Genomic DNA, 24,135 nt, shown 5'->3' with positions numbered 1-24,135 from the left:
GAAATGGTTCACAGGTAGAAAAGAAGAAGAAAATAATGATATTGCTAGTAAAAAGAAAGGCAGAAAGTATCCACTTCTATTTATTCCAGCGATGGCAAAGATTTAAAATGATCTGTGTTTTCCTCAGGTCAACAAGAAGTAGACAGAAGTTGTTGTGGATCCAGGATCCCACTATAATTTTCACATTGAGCATCTGTGATCAAAAATTTAGTCTTTAGGGAAAAAAAAATCCAAAGCTAAAAATCAGAGGGTTTTAGTATATTTTTTTCCTCTCTCCATGTAGAATTGAGGAGCCTTCTGGTTTGCGGTGGAGTATATTTTAAACAGCTAAATTGCTTTTGACAAATGAAACCGAGTTATTGTTAATTACTCAACCTGTGGCCTTTACCAAACTGAAATATATGATTAAACAAAATGGCTCAGACAGCACATCAGGCTTTGAAGAATGATTTTATTTTTTGAGCCCTCAAAGCCTTTTCTCCATGAAACAGAAAGCATTTTTGTTATGACAGCGCGATTGTTCAGCTCTCTATATTTAGCCAGTGTCAAAATGCTCAAGAAAACTAATTGTCAGAAGTAATTTGGTGATCCTTCTGCCACAAAAAGCACACACACAGGCACCCAGATAATATTGCACTCCACTTTGCAAGGGGGAAACATTATGCTTTGCGGCGTGCCCTTTGTGAAAGGCGCTCGTTTGGAACCCGCTGCAATAGGATTTTCCAATTTTGATTGATCGTGACAGAAAATGAGCTCCATAACCGTGACTAAACTAAATATCCCCGCTAAGAGCCACGGCGTCGTTAATGAGTATAGAATAAATAAAGGGGAAACACACGGGAACCCCTACTTTTAATTATACTAATTGCCAGCTACTGCAGTAGAGCCATGTTCTTGGTATGTCTGTGTCTTGGTATTTCTGTATCTATCTGCTTTACTGCTGATACCTATTTTTATTCAGCAAAACTGACGATGCCAAATCGTGCGTCTGCCACAAAAATAAACACAAAAGTCCAGCAGCTTTTGCGAAAATAGTTAAAATAAGTGGATATATTTGTTTTTTCCCGAGCTTTCCGTCAAGCAAATGAAAAAAGCAAATGCAAACCATCTCGGAGCAGGGTCGGGAGAGGAGGCGGGAAGGGCCGGGCCCCGGGGTGCAGCGGGTTGGGGGGTGTCGGGCAGCCCCCAGGCGCTGCCCCCGCCGTCCGCAGGGCGCTGGGCGCCGCCGAGGGCATTTGCGGTGGGTTATTAATTGATTTCTCCGCGTCTGCGGGGCCAGGTTGGCATCAGCAGCGGGCGAGCGGGACCCCGGCGCCTGGCCCCAGCCCCTGCCCTTCCTTCGCCTCTTTTCCTTCTTTTTATTTTTTCTTTCATTCTTGTTCTGTTTCCCCTTTTGTATTCTTTTAATCTCTTTTTTATTCTTCATTTTTTTTTCATTTTTATTTTTTCTTTTACCTTTTCATTTTCTACTTATTTTCTTTCTTCTACTTATTTTTTTAATTTATTTGTTTTCATCTCCTTTATTCTTCTTTTCCTCCTCTTCGTTTTCTTCTCCTTTGTTTTTCTTTTCCCTTCTTCGTTTTCTTCTCCTTATACCTCTTCGTTTACTTATTTTCTTCTCCTTTCCCCTCTTTCTTTCCTTCTCCTTTTCCCTCTCCTTTTCCGTCTCCTTTTCTTTCTCCTTTTCCCTCCCGGTTTTCTGCTCCCGTCTCCCGCTGTTTCCCCGCACACGCCCGCACCGGCCTGCCCGGGGAGGACCGTCTCCCGCCGGCGCAAGGTAGACGCGCAGCCCCGCGGACACCTCCCGACCCCTCCAGCGATGCCAAACTCTTTTTCTTTCTGGTTCGAAGCCTGCGGAGGCACAAACCACCGGGGCAGCCCCTGACCCGCTCCCCGGGGGGCCTGGCCCGCAGCCGGCGGATTTCTCCGCGCTTCCCAGCTGAGGGACACAAAAAGACTGGCTGTTCTGAGGGCGGGAGGGGAGCCCCACACGCCCCGAAAAAATCATCGCGTTGGGTTACCATGGAAGGGAGAAAGACACCTGGTTTCCTCGGCCGCCTTTCGATGGCCGCCTTCCCGCAGGCTGCCGGCGGCCGCTCCCGCCGGAGGCTGAGAACGGCGAACTCATCACCACGGGTCTCCCCCGGGGGCTGCAGCCGAGAGTCCAGGGGGTTGGGGAGGTGAATACGAGCCACCCATCCCTTCGCGATCCTCAGCTGCTTTTTAATCGATCCGCTCTCTTTTTCCGACGACAGGTTTCCAGCTCTCGGCGGCACCGCCTGCCCCGACCCCGGCAGGCGCGCAGGGATCTAACCCCACATCTCGGGGGGCAGAGGGGATAGGAGGGGGCGGCCGGGTGGACACTTCGTGGGGGCTTCTCCCCGTGCCCCTCCCCGCACGGACACCGTGTCCGGGCCGCAGCCGCCGTTTGCCGCAGCTCCCGCCGCTGCCCACGCTGCCGATGGGAGGCCGGAGCTCGGGGCGGGGGGCGCTGCCCCCCCGGCGCTGCCCGGGGCCGCTGCCCGCCTCTCCCCCCGGCAACCAAGGTTTCAAACCCAAGGAAGAGCGGGTTTTCGATGAGGATGCGGAGGGGATGCCCGCGGCCGGCTGCAGAGCGGGTTTCGTCTCTTCTCCCTCCACCCCTTCAGTCGTTTCTGGAGGAACACTCAGCATAATCCTATCTGCCTTTTTTGGGGGGAAAAAAACCCCACCGAAATTCCACAAATATCTACCTGCTCGGCTCTTCCCTCATCCCCGTTTTACGAGGCTGTTTTCGGGCGTTATTGTTTGGGTAAGAACAAGGTGGATTTCTCTGTCTAGCAGGTTTTTAGGGGGAGCCAGGCGGGAAGGTGTCTGGCCCCGGCCCGGAGCAGATCCCCGCTGCCGAGCACGGCCTCTCTCCACCGGGCCACACTGGCGGCTCCCCTCGAAAGCCCAAGCCCCTCGTGGCTCTCTCGGAGCTCCTGGCCGTGTCCCCGCCCGTGGGTCCCGGCCCCGCGGCGGCCGTCGGTGCTGGAGGCCGGGCAGGTGTCCGTGCTGCGCTCCGGCCCGCGTGTCCGCGTCTTGCGTGGGAATGAACACGGGGAGGGGGCCGGTGGGACATTGCCACGTCAAGGAGTGGGGGCGCGTGGGGTCAGTCGAGCCGGCTTCCCCTTTCTGCTGCCCTAAAACACGCCCGGGGGCGTGCGGGGCGTGTCCCGTGGGGATGGTGCGGGCAGCCCCGGCCGTGGTGGGGCGCTGGCTCGGCGGGGGCGGGCGGAGGGTGCCGTGTCCCCCCCTCGTCCCCTCCTCTCCGCGGCCATTTAGGAACGGCACGGGAGCCAATAGGCGGCCCGCGGCGGCGCCTCCACCGTGACGGCCGAGATTGACGTGTTTCCCACGTCAAATTGATCCCAAGTAGCGGCGGGGGCTCCCCGCGAGCGGGGAACCGGCCCGGCGCCACCAGGACACCCCCGCCGCCGGCTCCCGCCCAGCCGGCCCGCCCTCCGCCGCTCCCCGGGCCCTCTATGCCGGGCCGGCGGCGGCCGGGGCTGGGGCTGCGGCGCTCCCCCGGCGCCGGGCGATGGGTAAGCGCGGGCGGCCGCGGGGAGGGCTCCGGGACGGGCTCCGCGGGGTCGCTTGGCGGAGGGGGTGGGGGGAAGGGGACACCGGGCCGGACCTCCGCCCGCCGCCGCCACAGCCCGGAGGGCCGCGCCGCAGCCCGGGCCGACCGGCGGAGCCGCAGCGACGGTGCCCGGGGCCGGCGGGCGGGGGTCTGGCACGACCAGCCCGGCTGGGAAGGCTCTCGGCTCCCCGCTTCCTCCCCAATCCCTTCCTTCTCTTTCGCTCTGCTGTCTTCTTTCGATTCTTTCTCCAGTCTTTGTTGTTTCTCTCGTTTTTTCCCCTAATTATTTTGGTCTTTGTCTCCTTTCCTTTCCTTTTTCTTCTTTCCTTCTTTCTTTCTTTCCTTCCTCCTTTCTCTCCTTTTCCCTTCCCTTCCTTTTTACTTTCCCCTCCCCGCTGTATCCCCGTCCCACTCTCGCTTGCCGCCCAGAGGTGCCGCCGGCCGGGCAGCCCACGGGGGGTCAGGCGTGTCGCGGCGGCGGGTCCCCATCCCTCCCGCCCGCCGGTAACGCGCTCCTGGGCCGGCCCGCTGCAGAGCACACCTACGGGGAGGTGAACCAGCTGGGCGGCGTCTTCGTGAACGGGCGGCCGCTGCCCAACGCCATCCGGCTGCGGATCGTGGAGCTGGCCCAGCTGGGCATCCGGCCCTGCGACATCAGCCGCCAGCTCCGCGTCTCGCACGGCTGCGTCAGCAAGATCCTGGCCCGTTACAACGAGACCGGCTCCATCCTGCCCGGGGCCATCGGCGGCAGCAAACCGCGGGTCACCACCCCCAACGTGGTGAAGCACATCCGAGATTACAAGCAGGGCGACCCCGGCATCTTCGCCTGGGAGATCCGAGACCGGCTGCTGGCGGACGGCGTGTGCGACAAGTACAACGTGCCCTCGGTCAGCTCCATCAGCAGGATCCTGCGCAACAAAATCGGCAGCCTCTCCCAGCCCGGCCCCTACGACGGCGGCAAGCAGCCGCCCCCCCAGCCCGCCTTGCCCTACAACCACATCTACCAGTACCCCTACCCCAGCCCCATGGCCTCGCCGGCCGCCAAGATGGGGGGACACCCCGGGGGACCCGTGGCGGCCGCCCACGTCAGCCTGCCCCGCTCCTGGCCCTCGGCGCACTCCGTCACCAACATCCTGGGCATCCGCACCTTCGTGGAGCAGACGGGTGGGTACCGCGCAGGGAGCGACCCTTCCCGACCAGCAGCTCTTTCGCCCCCTCTACCCATTTATTTAATATTAATATTATTGGGTTTTAATTAATTTTTTTTGATCGCTGCACCCCGCTCCGGCAGGACGGGGCGGCTGCGGCCAGATACAGCGAGGGTCAGACATCTTGAACTTTTTATGAAAAATGTGGAAAATATTTTCCTAGGGATGATAAATTGCCGACCGCAAATTCGGAGCCCTGAATTTCCCTTTGCAAAGGAAGCAAAAAAAAAATGAAGAGGGGTAAAAAGGGGAGAAAACAATCCAGGCAAGAGGCAAAATAAAAAAGGGGAAGGCGAGCAAGCCACCTCGGAAAATGGTCACGGCGCTCTCCGGGATCCCCTCGAGAAATCGCACTGGTTTTCTTACAAACCAAGCGGAGGAGGAGGAATGCTGGAGCGCGTTGTGGCGAGGGAAGCGCGGGCAGCGCCCGGCCCCGCACTCCGGCCCCGCACTCCGGCCCCGCACTCCGGCCCGCCCCGGGGGGACGCGAGTGGGGAGCGAGTCCTTTTATCCTTCCAAAAACCGGAGTAAATGAACCGCATGCGTTTCCCTCCGTGCAATCATTTATCTTTAAAATTCCAATGTCACTTTTATAAGTCTCCTTCGTCAGAAGAGAAATTGAGCGTCCTAAATGTTCGGGAGTGTGGAAATGATTGGGGGGGCTGCGGAGAGGCGGGCCCAGGGACCGGGTTTGGGGGGCACCACGGCGGCCTGTTCCCTCGGTCGGGTACCAAACCAGGGTACACCGAATTTCGGGGACAAAAGCTGCTCTGGCCGGGCCGCGGCCGAGTCCGGAGGGGAGAGCGGCGTAACGCTGAGGGAGCCGCCGCGTTCTGCTCCGCAGGGGCTCTGGCTGGCACAGAGGGGTCTGCCTACCCCCCCAAAATGGAAGACTGGCCCAGCGTGAACAGGACGGCCTTTCCTCCGGCCCAGGCGGTCAACGGCATCGACAAGGCTGCCATGGAAGGAGATATCAAATACCCGCAGGTAACTGTTGGGGGGGCAGGGGAGAGCCAGGAAGGGGTAAGGGGGGGCAGGAGGGGACAAAGGAGGGGGTCAGGAGGGAAAAAGCTGTGGCAGGAGGGCGATTTCCCGTTGCTCCCATTCCCCCTCTACCCGGACCCCCACTTCCCCGAGGGGACAACCGCGACCCCAGAGCCAGGGGGGTTGTTTCGAGCCCCCGCTGTAGTTCGGTGCCCCCGCCCCGCACAGCGGTGCTTCCCCGCGTACCCTGCGTGTGTCTTTGTCCCTGTCCCCAGCCCGCCCCGGCGCTCTCCTCGGTGGGCAGCTTCCTCCCGACCTGCGCCTACCCCCCCTCCAACCAGCACGGCGTCTACGGGGGGGCGGCCGGCGGCTACATCCCCCCGGGCCACCCCTGGCAGCCCCAGGGCAGCCCCTTGGGCCACCACGGGCCCGGCGTGACGGTGCACGGCGGCGACCTGGCCACGGCGATGGCGTTCAAGCAGCCCGGCAGGGAAGGTGAGCGGGGGCGACACACAGGGTGGCGGCTGGGAGACTCCCCAAGGCGACAAGCGGCAGGGGAACCCCCCCGGGACTCGATGCTGGTCCCCTCACCTTCAGGCAGACAATATTTAAAGTACAGATATTTTCACTAGCCAGAATATTCCCCCCGCACCATGAGGGCTCTGGGCCCCCCGCGGTGTCCCCCACCGCAGTATTCGATGGGTCCTTGTCCAGCCCCCCACCCAGCGCCTTCCCGCTCGGCCTCCGCCAGCACTTCGGGATTGTAAACTGGAAATCATTTATTTTTCGCGTGGTTTTTCACTCGTGTGCGCTGCAAATCGCCAGGGAAGGGCGAATATTTAGGGTGAATCTCCCTCTTTTCGTCTCTCCGGCCAGAATTTGCGGGGTTCGGCGGGAAGGGGCAGAACCTGCGGCTTTTTCCTCAGGTCTTCCCGATATTGTTAACGATTTAAAACAAAACAAGGGCACTAACGACTTCCATCTTATAGGGAGCCTTGAGACAGTGCCCAAAGGCACAATTCCCGACTAGGAATTATTAATATTGCAAATCGCCCGCCGTGGGGAGTATTTAAAGACAAACTGTGAGAATCACGTGGCTTTGGTTTCAACGTATACACTACAGGCTGTTAATGGCCGTTAATTATTTTTCCTCCTGCTAATTGTTAGTTATATCGGTTAGTCGAGGGAAGCGTTTTTTCCTCGGTAGGTGGTTTCGTTTTAAAAATCCCAGCTCGTCTGCTCTGGATATAAAACTCCCGTCGTTATCTTTCTCATTTTTCGTGATGTTGGAGTTTCTATTCTGGTTCACGTTGGCAGTTCGTTTCCCAGTTGTTAGGCCATTTTTTTTTTTGTTGGTTTAGTTTCTAAAATGCTTTTGTTTGGTTGGTTTTGGTTGTTTTCGACCTTTTCCCGTTTCAATCTAAGCACGGCAACCTGCCGCGGCTCGCAGCAGCAGCCGGCCCGGGGGTGAGGTTTTGCCAGGAGCGATGTGTGAAAACACATCATTGTAAACCCATTATTTCAAACAAAAAAATAGAGCGCGAGAAAGTGAGGAAAGAAGGAAAGGGAAAGAGAAAGGGAAAGAGAGAAAAGGAAAGAGGGAGAAAGAAGGAAAGAAAACGAAGAAGGAAAGGTGACCTGCGTGTATTGAGTTTATTTTTCGATATATTTTTCCCCCACACATTTTAAGTGACTTGAAGCCTGAATTTTCTGGCTTTCTGGTGTTCAAGCCGGTCGTCAAGCTTTCCGGTCTCTGCCGAAAGGCCCACAGACTGTCTTTAAACCTTGTGGGATTATTTTCTTGGTTGGTTGGGGTTTTTTTCTTTCCATTGTGTGTGATTTTCCTATTTTTATTTTATTTTTATTTTATTTTATTTTATTTTATTTTATTTTATTTTAATATTTTTTATTTATTTTTATTTTTATTTTTAATTCTTTTAAATTTAATTCCGATCGATTTTCTGGTTCCGCTCCTTATCTGCGACAACCCAACTATTGGGTTATCCAGCGCGGCGGCTGGCAGAGCAGGACGCCGCCCGTCGCGGGGCCCGGTGGCCCGTCGGGGGGGCCAGTGGCCCCGCTCCGCTCCCGGGGTGGCCGCGCTCGCCGCTGCCCGGACCCCACGGCCCCGGTGTCCTCATGGTGCGGGGAGAGAGGGGAACGGGAGGGGAAGGGACAGAAGGAGGAGGTGAGAAGGGAGGAAGTAAAGCCAAACTCAGTACCCAGCCCCAGGCTTTACGTGGGACGTGTTCTCTGCGTGGCTGTGACGGGTCTGGGTCACCTCCCCAGGTCCCCGGCAATGGCAGAGGGTGTGTGGTATCATCACGGTCCCTGTCGCCCCTGTCCTCCCCCTTTCTCTGCAGGGACAGCTGTGCTGGGGGCGGGCAGGAGGGGACCCCGAGGGGCAGAGCTCTCTTGGGGGGCTGGTGGGAGAGGGTCTGTGTGTGTGTAAACATGGGACAGGCTGCAGCAACGTGTCAAGTCCGTCAGTTTGCTGCCTTCTTGTTTGCATTTTATTTATGCCCTTCTTGCAGTGGTGGACAGAAAACCCAGCAGCCCCGTGGGGAAATCTCCAGACCCTCTGAACGCCATCCATGGACTCTCTATCCCAGCCTCCTCGTCCTAGAGCCACCGAGCAGCCGGCCAGAGACAGTGACTCTTGGAAACAGCACCTGCAAACTGTACCCGAAGCTCAACGTGCCACCAAACTGTACCTGAAGTGCTGCCACCCACGGCAGGTGCCTGTGAGGATGAGGAGGGAGCCCGGGTGGTGAGAGGTGACATCCCACCATGGCAAATCCCTGCGCAGCGGAGCGCGGTTGGGACGTTCGCTTGCGCTGCTCAGAGGGACACTTCACCGAAGGGGCGACAGAAGAGACTCAGTCTTCTTTATTTTGCCTTTTATTTCTCCCTTGCTTTCATTTTTTTGTTCTCCTTCCCGTGTCCCCACGACGGTTGGATGCAGGGCGGTGCTCGTGTCTGTCCCCAGGCATTGCTCAGCGTGTCCCTGGCTCCGTCCCAGCCCAGGGGGACACATTTCCTCGGGGGGTTCTGGCTGGCCCCACAACAGCAGTGCCATGGAGGCCTCTGCCCCGCACTGGGAATGGACAAATGTGCCACGACGTTTTACGATCTATTTTTATAATGACAAACCTTAATAAAAAGTGTCTGCTGTGGGCACACGCCGCTGACCTCCTTCCGTCGGGGTCTGGCTCAGCATTGGCGCTTCTCCCGCTGTCCCCAGCCTCAAGTGGCACCTGTGGGTGCCCACGAGTACCCAGTGGGATCCTGGGGGCACTTGGCTGGGAGGAATTGCCCTGGATTTGTGCCCCACCCGCCCAGGGGCCCTGGTGCTGCTGCGGGCGCATTGCAGCCCTGCTCCCCACTGCACGTGCAGATTTGGGGTTCTGTGTCAGGGAGTCTGTGGCGCCGCTGGTGACCCTTGGGCTGGCTCTGGGCACAGGAGGGGAGGTGGGGAGTCACCCCCTAGCCCGGGGCTCCCAGCCACCTCACCTGGCTGCAGGTGAGCGGGGGAGCAGGGCCGGGGCAGCCCACCCAGTGGGGTTGGTTGTCCCCTCCTGCCCAGCTGGCTGGGGTGCGCTCGGGACGGGCTCCACGGGGCTTTCGCGTTCCCCGGCTCCACCAGCCGCTGGCGTCGGTCCCTTCATTGTCTGGAGAAGGGGAAGGTCCTCCAGCGGGGCAGGGAGGGAATATCCTGGCAGGAGAATACACGCCTGGCTTTTGCAGAGAGTGTGTCTTTGTGGGAGGGAGAAGGATGCCACATTTGACATCCCAGCCCAGGACATTATTTTGCCTTCAGCCTCGGGGTGGAAAAATTCAGTTTTGCCTCCGCTGCTGCAAAGCCTCCAGCTAGAGCTGCTCTTTGCAACCGACTACAAAGCCTGAGAGGAAAAGGGGGGAATTTTAAGTAGGCGAGAGCACTGTCCTAGGGTGAGATCTGCTGCCAAATTGTCACCGATCGCATATTAAAGGGTGCGAGAACGGAGGAGTCACCTGAAACAGATGACGAACAGCTCTGGCTAGTCCCCCACCAGGTTTATCCATTCACAGCTACATTTGAGCATGTGGCAGAGCAGCTTTGGAAAAGATGATTGGCAGCACCGCCCTTCCAGCTGGAATGCAGCACACGGCCTGTGTGCCCACCCGTGGCAGTGGGGAGTGACAGCCCTGCCAGGTAAGAGGGAAGGATGGGGACAGCCCAGGCCCTGCATCCCTCGGGACTCTGGGGGCTCAGAGGAGCCTCTTGCATCCCCAGCGCTGAACCCAGGCTCCTGTGTGGGACTCCTCATCTCCCCCGCCCCGTGTGCCCCCCATGGAGACAGGAGCAGGGGCTCTGACGGGCGCCTGGGATGAGTGAGACACGAGTCGGGCAGAGACGTAGCGCAGAATCCAGCCCTTTTAATTAGCGTCCTGCTGGGATGGTGTGTGAGCGTCTGAGTTATTCCCTTCCAAGACTGTCATGAACCTGCCAAAACCCTAAACAACGACTTGATGCTTAGCATCTGCCACAGCCGCTGGGCAAAGATGTCCCTTTGCAAGCGCTTGCCGGGCACAGACGGCCAGAGGAGCGCTGCATCGGGCAAGGCGCCGCATCCCAAGCCTGGGGACGTGGCCACTGGGGTTTGGCAGTGGGACTGAGACCTTTTGGACTCCAGCCATGGGGTGATAGGATGCGGGGTGTGACGGAATGCGGTGTGTGACGGGATGCAGGGTGTGACGGGATGCGGGGTGTGATGGGATGCGGAGTGTAGCGGGATGCGGGGTGTGGAGGGATGCGGTGTGCGATGGGATGCAGGGTGTGATTCTGTGATCATCCTGTCCTCCAGAGTGTCCTGCATGCAGCTGGTGCCAGCAGCGCTGCCTGGGCCTCCTGGCAACCCGGTCCCACGCAGCGGGGAGCGGTGGCAGGGCCCTGAGCCCCTCCAGCCCCCGGCAGCGGGTGGCAGGTGGCTCTGCTGTCCTGCAGGTCCCTGCGCGCCGTGTCAGCTCACCTCGGGTGGAATTTGCCACCAGAGGGAGAGGAGACCCCGTTGTTCCACAGACACAACGGCAGCTTGCTGCAGCCGGCTGGAGCATCTGGCTGTGCAAAGCCACAGCAGAAACCTGCTCTGCTGTAGGTATTTTATGATATGATATTTTATCATTATTTATTAAAAATATTAGCAATTAGGGAAGGGACTTTCTAATTTAAAAAAGAAAAGCTTTTTGGGGGATTGCTGCAGCCATTGGATTTAACTCATGTCTCTGAAGCCGGGGAGATGTCTTCCTTCCTCCCCTCATGTTTTGCTGTGAGTTCTAGCTACAGTAGGTCACCCGGTTCTGAGAAATGAGGGAAAAATAGATTGTTTTGCCCATGTCAATAATGGCAATGATGCTATTTATTGTCATGGAAGGTTTCTTGGAGCCAGGCATGGCTGTCTCCAGTTGGAAGTCCAGGATCTGGTCTGAATTTCTGATCTGAGGAGGCGAAAGCCCCCCTGCCCAGTGCTCAGCCTTCCCCTCCTGTGTCTTGTGTGGGGAGCAAAGACTGCGAATAAATCCCCAAGTAAGATGGGTCTGGAGCGGAGCGACGTGCAGCGCTGCTCAGTCTCTCCGCCATCCGGCCTCCCAGCAAATTCCTCTGCAGCGGGCAGACCGACATAATCCTGAGAAAATTGGACTTGATCGGGGCGGAACTTTTTGAATTTATCGGAACAAAGCGAGAGGGTGGAAACAATCCGCTCTGACACTTTCTCAGCGACGGTTTTGTCAAAATCGATACCATCCCTCGGAACATGTCAATTTTGATGAAACGGCACTTTTTGATGGAAAAAAATGAGGTTGAAACTGTTTCCATCAGCTCTACCTGCCCCATATATCTTTGGCACCGTTCCTCTGGAGAGCGCGGAGCAGGATGGAGAATGTTACAGCCCTCGTTTCACGACCTGCACTTTGTTACCGGAGACTCGCTGGTGGACCACATATTGGTTTTCTCTTTTAGCATGTTAAGAATCATAAAGATTTAAAAACCAGCGCTCTGGGTAGAAAGAAGCTGTGCCGGGGGGGCTCGCAGATGTTTGGCATCGGTACAGACCTCCCCATCGCCCGCTGCTCCGCGTGTCCTCAGCATCCCCGGGAACAGACTCAGCCCCCTCATCCCGCGGGACCCGGCTGTCCCTGGTCACCAGCAGCGGGTGACAGGTACACCTGGGCTTGTTAAGAGCCAAGAATCAATGGGCTGAAAGGTCCGTCTGCCTCCCTGCGCTGGCGCCAACTGCAGCAGTGCTGGGTGCTTAGCAAAGGGGATAAAGAATATTTATATATGCTAGCATACACATAGGTACATGTATATAGATACACATGCACATTTATACACATACCCGTATGTGTATGTATGCACAGATACAGAAACATCTACAACACATACATATACTCATGCACATATACATATATATACACACATGCGTATCCATACCAATACATACATGTATATATGTGCGCATATACAAATATAGGCATAACTCAGCCTCCTCACCACTCCTGAGCAAAATCTCGGACGAGCAGTGAGCTCTGGGTGAAAAACCAGCCCCTTGGGATGCGAAAGGGAATTCAGGCGCTAGCTTGAGCAAAAGCAGAGTTTCCCAGCAAGAGACGGCGCGGTGCTGCACGTCGCAGAACCCCCCTGAACCTGCAGTAATACTCATATAGCCCCTATATGGAGTGACGCAGCGCACAGCTGGGCCAGATGTGTCACCCGCTAGTCGCAAAGGTGACAGCGATAATCTCCGCAGCTGTAATTCCGCCCGGGTGAGCCCCCGCTCACATCGGCACCTCGTGCAGCTGCGATATTTATGTGGCTTGCTCGGCACCCGAGCCACCCGCTCCGACGGTGAGAGGCTGCAGCACGGGTTTTGATTTCTTGGAGGTGCTGATGGATGTTTATAAGCTGCAGCTTTGGAGGGAAAGGAACTCCCAGCATCAGGATGGGGGCTGTGGCGGGCGGGGGTCAGCAAGGGCGGTCATATAAAGCAGCCCTGGAGTGAGTGTGGCTGCAAATCCGTCACCTGCGCCAGCCGGGATTTGAGTGCAGCACGTATGGGATCCGTGAGCTTTTTGTAGCTCCTCTTTGCTGCAGGTGCTCTGGGAATGTGTACAAAGATTGCACTCGATTAGAAGGTGTTTCCACAAAAACATTGGGTTTGTGATTTTGCATTTCATTCTATCTTTTTGCCCCCACCCCCCATCCCCAAACTGATTGATGCAGGAGATGAACTGGAGGAGAGCAGCAGCATCGGAGTTTTGACAAAGGCTCCTCGCGATAATTTGTAGAAAGCTGGTGATGATAAATTGAAGCAGAAAAACACCAACAACTCTGCTGAACGCGAAGTGTAGCGTTACTCGGCCACCAAGGAGCACTGTGGTTTCTGGGCTCCTTTCAGAAGCGCCGTGTGTCGATGGATTGTGGAGCAAGTTGGGAAGGAAGATCGATGGCTGGCAAGTCGTCTGCTTCTCAACTCGATGCTACAGATATGAATGCAATATTTCCCTGGGGAAAAACATGCCCCCTTCCCCCTGCCCCACATCCCGCAGTAAGAATATGAAAGTACTTTTTATCTCACAGTTATATTAACCTGGCAAAGACGACAAAAGCTTTCACTGAAGCTCTCCCAGAGATAGCACTGTTTTGGCATCGGGCTCTCAGAAAGTGATGTCATCCCCAATTTATATGCCAGAGTTTTCCCTTTCTTCTTCAGATTTGTGGCAATGTCAAAGTTCTTCTCTAGAGCAGATCTGGTTTTAATATTTCATATTTACGTTTTTAATTTCGGGGCTGGCTCAAACCTCTTTTGGTTTCAACCTTGCAGATGCTCACACGCATGTAGAGCCCTAAACTCTTGAGGAGTCTCTTGAAGAACTGAGGGATTAACAGAGATTACTTCTAAATCTATCTATATTTTTAAAATGTTAAGATTACAGAAATCTGTGTAGCTCCACCGAGTCAGGGAGGGTGCAAGACAACTAACATCAGGTATTTTAACTTCATTATAAAGAATGTTTCTGACAAAGGTCTAAGAGATTTCCCTTGGTGGTTGCTAAACGTCAGGTCTCGGGAAAACAGCAAGAAAGCGTTACTTAGGTAGAACTTTGTCTAGGAAGATAAACCCGAGGCTCCACGTTGCTGGGAGCTACAAGGCAGGTTCGCTATGAGCCCCAGGATGGCTTTGGGGTCAGAAATCAGCTGCACCTGGGCCGCCTCACAGGTGAGCGTGGGAGGAGGCTCAAGGACCACCCTGGGTGTCCAATTGCTATAAAAGGCCCTTAAGAGCTGCTTCTCTGTAAAGCCAAGTTGGGGGGGAAGTTGTTGTGTGTAGCAGCCAAACTGCATCTGCCTTGGTGATGCTAATTGGGGCCAGTCTCAGGCATCGGGCTGAATTTTCATGAGAGATGGAAAAAAAGGAGACCTCTCCAAGACCACTTGCTTGTGGCTGCGATGGCCAGAAGGTAATTGCATATGGGAGGGACTGATGGGCAGGATTTGCTTGTTAAGCCTTGGGATGTTGTCTTAAAATAGCCCCTGTTTATTTCTTGGGAGCTGTGATTGGCTGTGCTCTGAGCCAGCGCTGTCCCTGTGCCCTGTCCCACAGGGACGCCCTCGCTGTGCCAAGAAGGAGGTTTGGGTGGCTGGTCCCGGCAGCAGAGGCTTGCTTGGCTGGACCTGCCAAACCTCACGGTGCTCACAGAGCCCCGGGGATGCGCAGCAGGAGAAGCCAGGAGGCTGTGCAGACGTGCGGGGTTTGGAGCGAGCAGCAGCCCCGGCTCCTCGCCTCCCCTGGGCTGCAGGTTCCACTGACACCTCAGGGAGAAAACAACCGGGCTCAAAATAACTAGAGAGAATAAACCAGGGCGGGATCCAGGCAATTTGGACAATCTTGGTTGCGGTTGTGCCGTGCCATGAACCACCAGTCCCCCCTTCTGCAGAAACACTCCCAAGTCAGTGGGGTATTTGTCTTTTTCTTCTTTGGGTTGCCAAAGAGTCGTATTTTAAAGTGAGGAATAGCTGTCAGCATCCTGGCGTGGCCACCAGAGCCGATGACGCAAATGTGACGAGAAGCGAGGTCAGGTTACCAACGAGGCCACTTCAAAATCTCTCCTGGAAAAATGGAGGTTTGAAGAAAGACATTAAATATGCTGAGGAAAAAAAAAACCAAATAAAACAACCCAACAAACTGCTTCATAATCCTCTTGAAAGTGGGGAAAAAAATACCCTCTTGTCAGGAACTTGATCCTCCGCCTGTTTTTGGTGGGAGGGCCGCGTGTATCCCGCCTGTGCGCATCCTCACGCTGCCCTTTGCTTTTTGCCTTCACCAGTGGGATCAACCAGGGACTTGCAAAGCCCAGTTATTTCTATTCATATTTTTGCACCACCAGCAACTTCTCCACCGAATTGAGGTCTCCTCATCCCTTCATTCCAAGGGAAGGAGCCGCTTGGCCTCCCCTTCTCTGCAGCAATCGCAGGAGAAGCTCCCTAAGCCAAAACTGTCACATTTCATCCGGCTCAGTGACCGAATTCCATCTCCAAAGCAATAGCAAAATATCATCTTTATGAAAAGTTGTCAGGAATCTAATTGTTTTGTGAAGGCTAGAGATACCTCTTCCATTTTGAGGAACAAGTGGGGTTGCTTTTGGTTTTGGAAGAGTTGAGTAAGCATGAAGATTTCCAAGCTTGCTCAGATACAAAACACTATTGTTATATAGTACAGTGAAACAGCTGTGGTTTATAAGTACCATTAATGTGAAACTTTAACTTGAAAAAAACCCCTCCGACCCTAAAAGAAGTTAAAGGAACAGAAAACATTTCATCCATACTAATGTGAGGTTTTAAACATATAGGCTTTTAAGTGAATTGGCCATAACCACAACAATATTTTGGGTCTGACCAGAGCGTATATTGTATGCAGATGTTAATTTGGCATTTGCATGCATGCAGAAAGAAAAAAGTCTTTTCTATGTGTTTTTTCCTGAGTGCACAGCGATCTGGAGTCACTTTAGCTTTACAAACTGATTATAAACACTAATTACCTGCAAACATGATGTTTGGCTCCATACGTGACCTGCAGACTTAGGTTCTGCTTTATAAAAATGCAAAATTTAGGCAGCGTGTTCACCCCCCTCGCTATATATAGATACACACATTTATAAAAGCAGAATGTGCTGATTTGTACAGAACCCAAATTCCTCTGTTAACCCTCTCCCTCCCGTTGGCAAGCAGCATGTGTCAGGTGAGGCTGTAGTATTTTGGGAGGAGGCTTTCTTTTTGGCCCAAAATGAGGAGTAATGGGGTGTTGGTTCCCAAAGCGCTGTCACCCCCTCTTTCTCTCAGCCCTGGTGCTGGGGTGGGATGGGGATGATGATGATGATGATGGCGGCCTTCTTCTCCAACTGCTCCCTGCTTCCCAGCATCCTGAGGGGCCAAGGCAGCGGGTGGGATAAAATGCTTCTTGTTCCAAAAAGCTCCCATTTGTGGAGCACGCTGCTGCGACCTGGGGAAATGTGGGACGAATTAAACAGTGGTAGCTGCTTTCAGGGTAAAACTAAGAAAATTAAAAGAAGCAATGTCAGAGGGGAAAAAATGCCTTATTCTCCTGGCTGAATTTTACCTTTGCACTGGTTTAAATGGCTAATTAAAGCAAGCCTGACACTCAGCTGGCTGTTTCAGGATTACCACTGTTGTCCCTTCCCCAAAGGTGAGTCCTCACCCTCCAAAACTTTCCATCCCCAGCTGCTAAGAGCCTATCTGCAGTGTCTCTTACTTTAAGATGGATAATTCCTATACCAAAAGAAAATAAGTATATATATATAATTGCATGATAATGTAAAAACTTTATTGGCTTAGGAAGGAAACTCAGGGAGCTGTGTCCCCACGCATTATAGCACAAAGCCATTAAAGCCCAGGGGAGGGCAGGAGCTGCGTGGCTCTGTCGCCAGACATACAGAAGAGATAAAGCCAATAGCTGACGCTTTTATGGCTGTGAGTCCTCTTTATTATTAATAATAATATTGTGCTTTGCAGGGAGGGCTCGGAGGGGAGCAAAACTCAGACCTGAGCAGCAGAGGATGTGCCGCTCCTAACACCTCGTAAGGGCCGAGCATCCTCATCTTCTTCCTCAGCGCGGCGCCCAGGTGAGCCCCGAGGGCTCTAAGCCACTGCAATTAATTCTCCATTTAATTTGCTCCCAGTTCTTTTGCTGTGGTTGAATTTCGGTGGGGGAGGTTCAGGCCATTGCAAAGGTGGTGAACACACCAGGGTGGGTTTGGAGGTGCCCATTGGGCTCGCTTGTCCTCACCTCGAAAGCACGCCAGGCATCTTTCGCTTGTTTCAAATGTTCGTCTTCCGAGTGTTTTTCTTGTTAGTTCATGCTCAGCTTTCATTCATCTGCAGGGAATAGCGCCGCAGTAACACGATACACAGCAAATATCACCATTTAAATAGAAACAACCCATTGTGAATGAAGACTTCTGCGAAGAATGGGAAAATAGGGCTAAAGGGCTGCTAAGTAAACTCTTTTATGTGTGACATTATGCAGGCAATGGGTTTGGAGTGTAAAAAGATATTTTTCATTATATCAGTGTTATTAATTCCATCAGCTCGAAGCGGATTGGTACACGGGACGGCTGTGTGTTCCCCAGGTTAATAAATCTGCATAGGTTTATTGTTCAGAATAAAACCTATTTTCCTCAGCAAATAACCATGATCATTTGGGGTTACAGCCATTCCTCAGGAAATGCTTTATAACTAACATTTTTATTGGTATCATAGGAAATTCATATGCCAAATAACATGGGACTATAACTTTTATCTGACTTTAAAACAAAATCTGTTATCTTTTATGGCCAGTTTCATATAGTTCCACTATCAGTTTCCATAAAATTCAACAAGCATTCCTTATTCAGCCTGGAAAATCAATAACAGAGTTGGTTGAAAAGTGAAAATGTCTTCTTTTACAAACATTTTTGAGATTTCTGAGTCATTTCCATCTGAAAGGGTCTGCAACTGCCTGGTTCCTGGTGGAGAAACCCCCTCTAACGCTCGTGATAATGTTTTGTGTTATACCCTTTTAAAACGTAAGGGACGTGCATTTCTGAGGATGAGATGAACGTTTTCCACAATATCATCAAATTTAACAGGCGGTTCTGGTTTTGTGGAAGGCTTATTCTCCATGGTAAAACCCCGAATCAAACCCACTTTCTGCAGCGGTCGTGTTCCAGGCTGAATCCATAAAACCCCACTTAATTATCACGCCGCTTCATTAAATGGGTCCCTATTGATGAGACGCTGATGGATCAATAGTACGACTGCCCACAAGAAGGAGCTGTAATTAGCAAGGAAAGGGGTTTTGTGGTGGGATTCAGCCTTTAGTCTGGTGCAGCTTTCCCAAGTGCTCTTTTTGGGGTATTTTTGCAAAGTAATAGCTCCCTTTTGCCATGGGTTGGAGCCGGAGGAGTGGCACTGCAAAACATGGCAAGATTTACCACCTGCCTTAAATTCCGAGGTAAGTCGTTGGATTTTCTCCCTGTCTTTTCTCTTAAACGCCCAGTTTTTGGGACAGAGGCAGCTGAACGTCCCATTTCCACCGAGCACCAGCGGGGATCCCGCTCTCGTTCGGAGTCATTTACACGTTGGGCAATCGCTCATTAAACCGCACCATAAATAACGTCGGGAGAGCCCGTGGCCTCGTTAAGCCTGTGCGAGTTCCTGCCCTTCATCTCCATGTAGCCAGGACTTAACCCAGAGCTCTGCTTTATTTTATTTCATTGAAGTCTTCAGTCAGGATGGGATACAATGGCCGATTAAAGGAGAAGAATTACAGAATCTGAATTTGAATTTGGCAGGGCTGTGGCAGGGCCCGTTGCAATTATCTTGCCGTGCCTTTGCGCCCGCCGCAGTGAATGGGGACGTCCCCTCGGGAGGCCAGCGAGGGATTTCGGCTCCGTGTTTGTTTTTTCAGGCAGCATTTCAGTAAGTGCTTTGCAAAATAAGGCTCTTGGCGGGGGGGGACACCCACAAGCCTCCCATGGTCAATGACAAGTCATCTCCGCCTTGGGATGGGAGGGCAGCTCCTCCAAAGCGGCCGGCTTAGGAGGTCTTCTCCAAAAGGGGTGGGAAACTTAATGGGGGACAAAAAAGCACCGCTTATTGATGGAAACCAAGTTTATTTGTAGGAAAGATTAATACTTAATACAGTTTATCCTCCAAAGGTCACTATAACCTCACGAACATCCTGCAAATCTTCTGACTCATTGCCGAGTTGCGTCTATTGTAAATGATGTTTTAAATATTTCACAGAAAGTATTATGCCTCTTATAGGGAGAGACAAGTTGGTTTCTTTTTTCAATTGTAAAAAAACCCCAAACCACCACATTTCTTCAGCCGGGAATATGATTTACAGAGTGAAAAAGTTAAACCCGTGATATATGTGAAGTAGGTAATTGATAAATCATAAATCAGGTTGAGCAGAAGATGGAAAAATACTTAAGCTGAATGGATTCTACCAAATTAAAGCAGGCTATTAAATTGCCAAGCATCCTGCTTAGTAAAACTGATACGCTGTTTTATGCTCGACATTTGCAGTGGTAGATGGCTTCTCGGAGGGGAATGCATTTCATCTGATGGAGAATCCGCTGCACCATGGACTTAGAATTTTGGCCTAAGGCCTCTGGGCTTTGGTGAAGATGATGGGTACTGGAAGGCAAAATCCTCCACCCACAGGTGAATTGAGTATCTGGAGCTTGGTGCCTGCTACCAGGTGTCCTGGCTGGGCATGGAGCTGTGATATAGAGCCATATAGAGCAGCCCCAGCCTGGACTTATCACCCCACAGTTGTACCCAGAATCTCCTGGACATGTGTGAAAAAGACACAGAGGTGAATGCAAGAAAAGGAGATGCTCTTATTTCTGGGGAAATTACACGCCAGAGCCCCATCCAGGGAAAACAATAATAGCTGCTTTCATGAAAGCCCAAGAAATGTTGGCAAATAACCAATTTAACTTGTATAATCTGAGACTGATGTGTATTCAATAATTTTTGATGTTGATTGGTATAAGCACTATAAGTATTAGTCTAAACTGGTATGATTATTACCTATTTACTAATACGTCCCAATTTGCAGGAAAATACCGGTGTATAACCTGAAAAAGTGGAGAAATACGGCGTAAAGTGCGAAGAGGAAAACTCCTCCAGCGGAATGGACCATGTGCGATGTGATACCAACCCTGCCTCACGATCCATCAGGTGTGTAACGAGTGCTGCAGGTAATTAAAGCTGTCCTGCCCGTCCTTAGTTGATGAGCAGAGAAGAGATGAGTCACGGGGGCCCTCGGCACCTGGAAGGAGCCAGATATCCCGATAATTTGTTCAAAGGTGCTTTAAACCAACAGCCGGCAGCTTCATGGGAAATGCTAATAACAACTGGCGGTGCAGACACGGCGGTTCGTTATCTCCTGGGGTTAAATTACCCCATTCATCCGTGCTCTGGAGGACAATGAGCACGGCTGGTAATCCTGTGCCCCAGCCCTACCTGGCGTGACACCAGGGCAAGGGAAGACTTTTAGGAGGGTATCGGTTTCCACAGTAAACTTTCCCAGTGGCCGGGAGCTGAGCAATTGCTGCTTTTTCTTTGTAAATTCCATAAAAACCCAAGCTTTCTGTGCTGGGGTTGGTGAGATGTGTGGTCCCACCAGGCCAGGGAGGCTGGTGGCCACCCATGCCAGCACGGTTGGGCTCTGCTTCTACATTTCTATATGGAAAAGCACTGGTTGACCCCCGTGTTGGGTTCTTCACCCTCTCTCAGCCCGATGTGCTGGTGATGCCCAGCAGAAGGGTTGGCAGGAGCTGGGGGTGGCTGCTGGCAGTGTTGGGTTTGCTCTCCTCAAAGCAGCCGTGACTTTTCCTCTTTGTTTATCTCTGCTATTGTCTCTCCCCATTGTTCAGACGTGTTTTGTACCAGCTGGTAATTTATCAAGCGTGTGCTGTAACACACAGCTGCATCCCACGCCACTGTAAACCCAGCTAAACGAACTCCGCTCGCTCAGGGTGGAGTAACCGCCATTGAGGAGGAGAACAGGACCAGGTTCAGAAATGCATTTAAGCAGCAAACACCACCCAAATCAGCACCAGTCTCAGCAGAACTTGGCTATTGCCTCTAAAAACCAGTTGGCTGTGTAATGAAAACAGGGTTTAATGGGGCACATGGGAGGAATGAGAAGGGATTTGGAGCGGTTTGCAGAGGATGTGTTGGCCAAGGTCCTTGCTCTAAAGAAGAGCTCTCTCTGGTAGGGTTATTACCAAATGCATTCTTATGACGTCCAAATCGCTGTTGGATGGCAAAGGAAGATGCAGGAGTATGTGGTGCTGTGTCCCCCCAGCATGGCTGCCCTTGCAATGGGAGAAAAGAGCTACGCTTGGGCATGTGTGCTTTATTTCTTAAATGGTTTATTTTTTAAACTTCTACTGAAAGTCATTTCATTCAAAAATGGCGTTTTAGAAGAAAAGAGAAACTCTTCACACTTTCAGGTCAAACCCGGCTATTGATTTTTGCTAGAAAAAAAACCACAGAGTTTTCTTTTTTTCCCCCCCCTTTTTTTAAATGTCAAAACATTTCACTTCAGGCTCGCTAAAGCTTTTGACATTTCCCAAGCAAAACCTTTAGGCCCTTTGTTTCCAAACAGCATTTGTTTATTTCTAAACTGACCTAAATTAAAAGACAAAAGTCCAGACAAAAGAGTTAAATAACTCGGCAAAGCAAAACCAAGTGCTTCACATTGCAATCAAAGATGATGGTTCAGGTTGACCCAACATGACATGGTTTGGGATGCAACATCTGCCAGGGATGTAACATCTGCCAGAGATGCAACATCTGCCAGCACCTCTGGGCTGATTTCGGCAGCTTTGCCTGGCTTATAGAGCTCGTGTCCCTGTGCCATCCCAGCACAGCTACTTTGAATTCAATATTTAATGTGAGTTGAAGGTAAGTCCAGCTTGCAGACGCGTGTGCATCCATCACAACATCATCAGCAGAACTTGGGGTAAATACACTACCCAAATACTTGATTACTGGCTCATTTTTTTGCTTTCCTTTTGCTCGTTACAATGTCAAACTTCAAATACTTGCTTCATTTGTTCTGCCTGGGCAGGCAGTTCATTTAATGCCGTAAAACAAAAAAGGCCGCATTGATGACATATTTTGATATTTTTTTTCCTTTGGCTGCGCTTGACAAATGAACAGAAAAATGGGGATGAAAGGGAAGAACAGAGTGAGGGAGAGATAGAAGAGCAAACAATAATAGTTTTAAGTATAACAAATCGCATCAATATCATACGGAAATAATCAAAACTAATGTCCCTTGTTCCAGATGCTGAAATGTTTTGTAAATCGCACTTGGTGAGAAAGGTATCTTGGCTTTCTTCTCCCCCTTTTCGATGCTTCCTCAGTCAGGGTTACCACTCACAGAGGTGGATTTTGGGGTGGGAAGTGCTGAGGTTCAGAACACTGGGGATGCAGCTCCTGGTTCTGCCTTTTGCTGGGTGTGGAACTTGGGGGTTCCCTCCATAGAGCCCCTGGGGAGCGGGGATGCTGCGATGGGAACGCGGCAGCTGCTGTGGGCTGTTTTAGCCCCCAAAAAGGGCAATATTTAGCGGTTCTCACTGCAGGACCCCCTCGGAAACACAGGTTTGCTCAGGGGTTGCTCATCCCCGCTGCATTTTGGGGCCCGAGGGCCTTGGGTACCCACCCGAGGCAAAACCACCCGTGCCCCCAGCAAACCTGCTGCAAGTGCCCAGGAGCGCTAATTGGATTGTATCAAAACTGCATATTTCATTAACATTACATCATTTCCTTGCTGCTTTCAGCAGACTGATTCAACAAATGTTTTCTATTTTACCCCAGGATTCAAACATGAGATGGGCTCAGAACTTGGCAGTAATTTACTTGCAGCTTAAATTTATGACATATACGAACATTTATATTCATTTAAAATGAAAGGCAGAGCTGCGCAAACATTTTTCATCCATTTTTTTACTATATGTGCTGGTTTTACCTTCTGTAGAAATTATTATATGTCTAGTTATATAGCCAAGGGAAAAAGAGAAAAAAATAAGCTCTTATACTTCAGGGGAAAATGTGTACAATTAATATCAGTTTACACATCTGTAATAACATAAAATATATACACTCGAGGTTATGTGTCGTGGCATAAATCATAAAAGGGTCATAAAGAGTTATTTAAGAACCTTGTAACAGATTTTATTAAATAACATTATCAAATATTAAAGCTTTGTGTGAATAAGTGCTGCAGGACGGCTGCACAAGCTTCCTTTGCCCAGTACACAGCTGTAAACAAATTCTCCCCATAAAGACTGGAAAGCCGGGCCAGATTCTTGGCCGGCTTCAATCATCTGGCTCTGGCAAGGCTACCCTGCTCCATCCAAGCTGCAAATTAGCCTGGGTTTTGGTGGAAAACCCCTGAGAGAGGCGATGCTAAAGGGCCAGTTTGTCCCAAGCAGCGCTAAAAGATCTGGGATTAAAAAGCAGGAGAAAAAGCCCTTTGGAAAGTCTATTGCCTCCTGGCCCTGCGAGCCCGGCTCTGTTCCTAGGGCACCAGGCCTGAAAATCAGGGTGTTATTGTCACCATAAAACCGATTGGAAGTGCTCTCCGAGATCCCCACGTTTGCTTGAAGGTTCATTGCCCTCTTTGCTCCCTCTCAGGACTCGGTGCACAATACCTGGGAAAGCTGGCTTGCTCGAGTATGGCGGTAGGAAATACAGCGCCAATAAAGTTTTATATCTTTTCTCTAATATATATTTGTTAAGAAATAGTTTTCCTTTGCAAACGCAGGGTACCTGGGCCTGCGGTAGGGTATAAAGGCTTTATTGGCGCCCATTTGGGGTGCTGCAAGAGGACCCTCTCTCTCTCTCCTTGTAAAAGTTTTAATAAAATAAAATTATAGAGCATTTAAGAGAAAATGAATATCTAGTTTTGCTGAAATGCCAGAATACCGCCAAGCCCCGCAAGAAAGGAGTGAGCAGAGGGGTAAATGAGTATATCCAGCCCGTATTTGGGCCAAGAGGCGTGAAAGGCGAGCACAGATTGACCTCCTGTCACCAAGCGCATCTCTGCTCTCAAAGCTGCTGGTGGCAGCCTTGGAAGGCTGGGAAACACTAGTCCTTGCTGGGTATCCCTCCTGTTTCCAATAAAGGTCTGTTTTGCTTTGGTAAATATCAGCAATGTAGCCATTCGTTATATATATACTGAAAAGAACTCGCCGCTGTTATTGTATCAAAGT

General features: G+C 51.8%; 1 protein-coding gene across 1 annotated transcript; it reads left to right on the top strand.

The window, feature by feature from the left end:
• Positions 1–3,506: 3,506 nt before the first annotated feature.
• On the top strand, positions 3,507–8,422 carry PAX1 (paired box 1; the record flags this gene model as incomplete). The annotated part of the gene is made up of 5 exons (XM_080341517.1): positions 3,507–3,729; positions 4,034–4,768; positions 5,657–5,799; positions 6,072–6,291; positions 8,331–8,422. 5 exons carry the CDS (start codon positions 3,507–3,509, stop codon positions 8,420–8,422), a joined length of 1,413 nt encoding a protein of 470 aa, XP_080197643.1.
• Positions 8,423–24,135: the final 15,713 nt, after the last annotated feature.

The sequence above is a fragment of the Nesoenas mayeri genome (genome assembly GCF_963082525.1).
Source record: "Nesoenas mayeri genome assembly, chromosome: 3".
NCBI classification, from domain to species: Eukaryota; Metazoa; Chordata; class Aves; order Columbiformes; family Columbidae; genus Nesoenas; species Nesoenas mayeri.
Note: the sequence above shows the minus strand (reverse complement) of the source record. Positions and strands in the feature narration are given on the sequence as shown.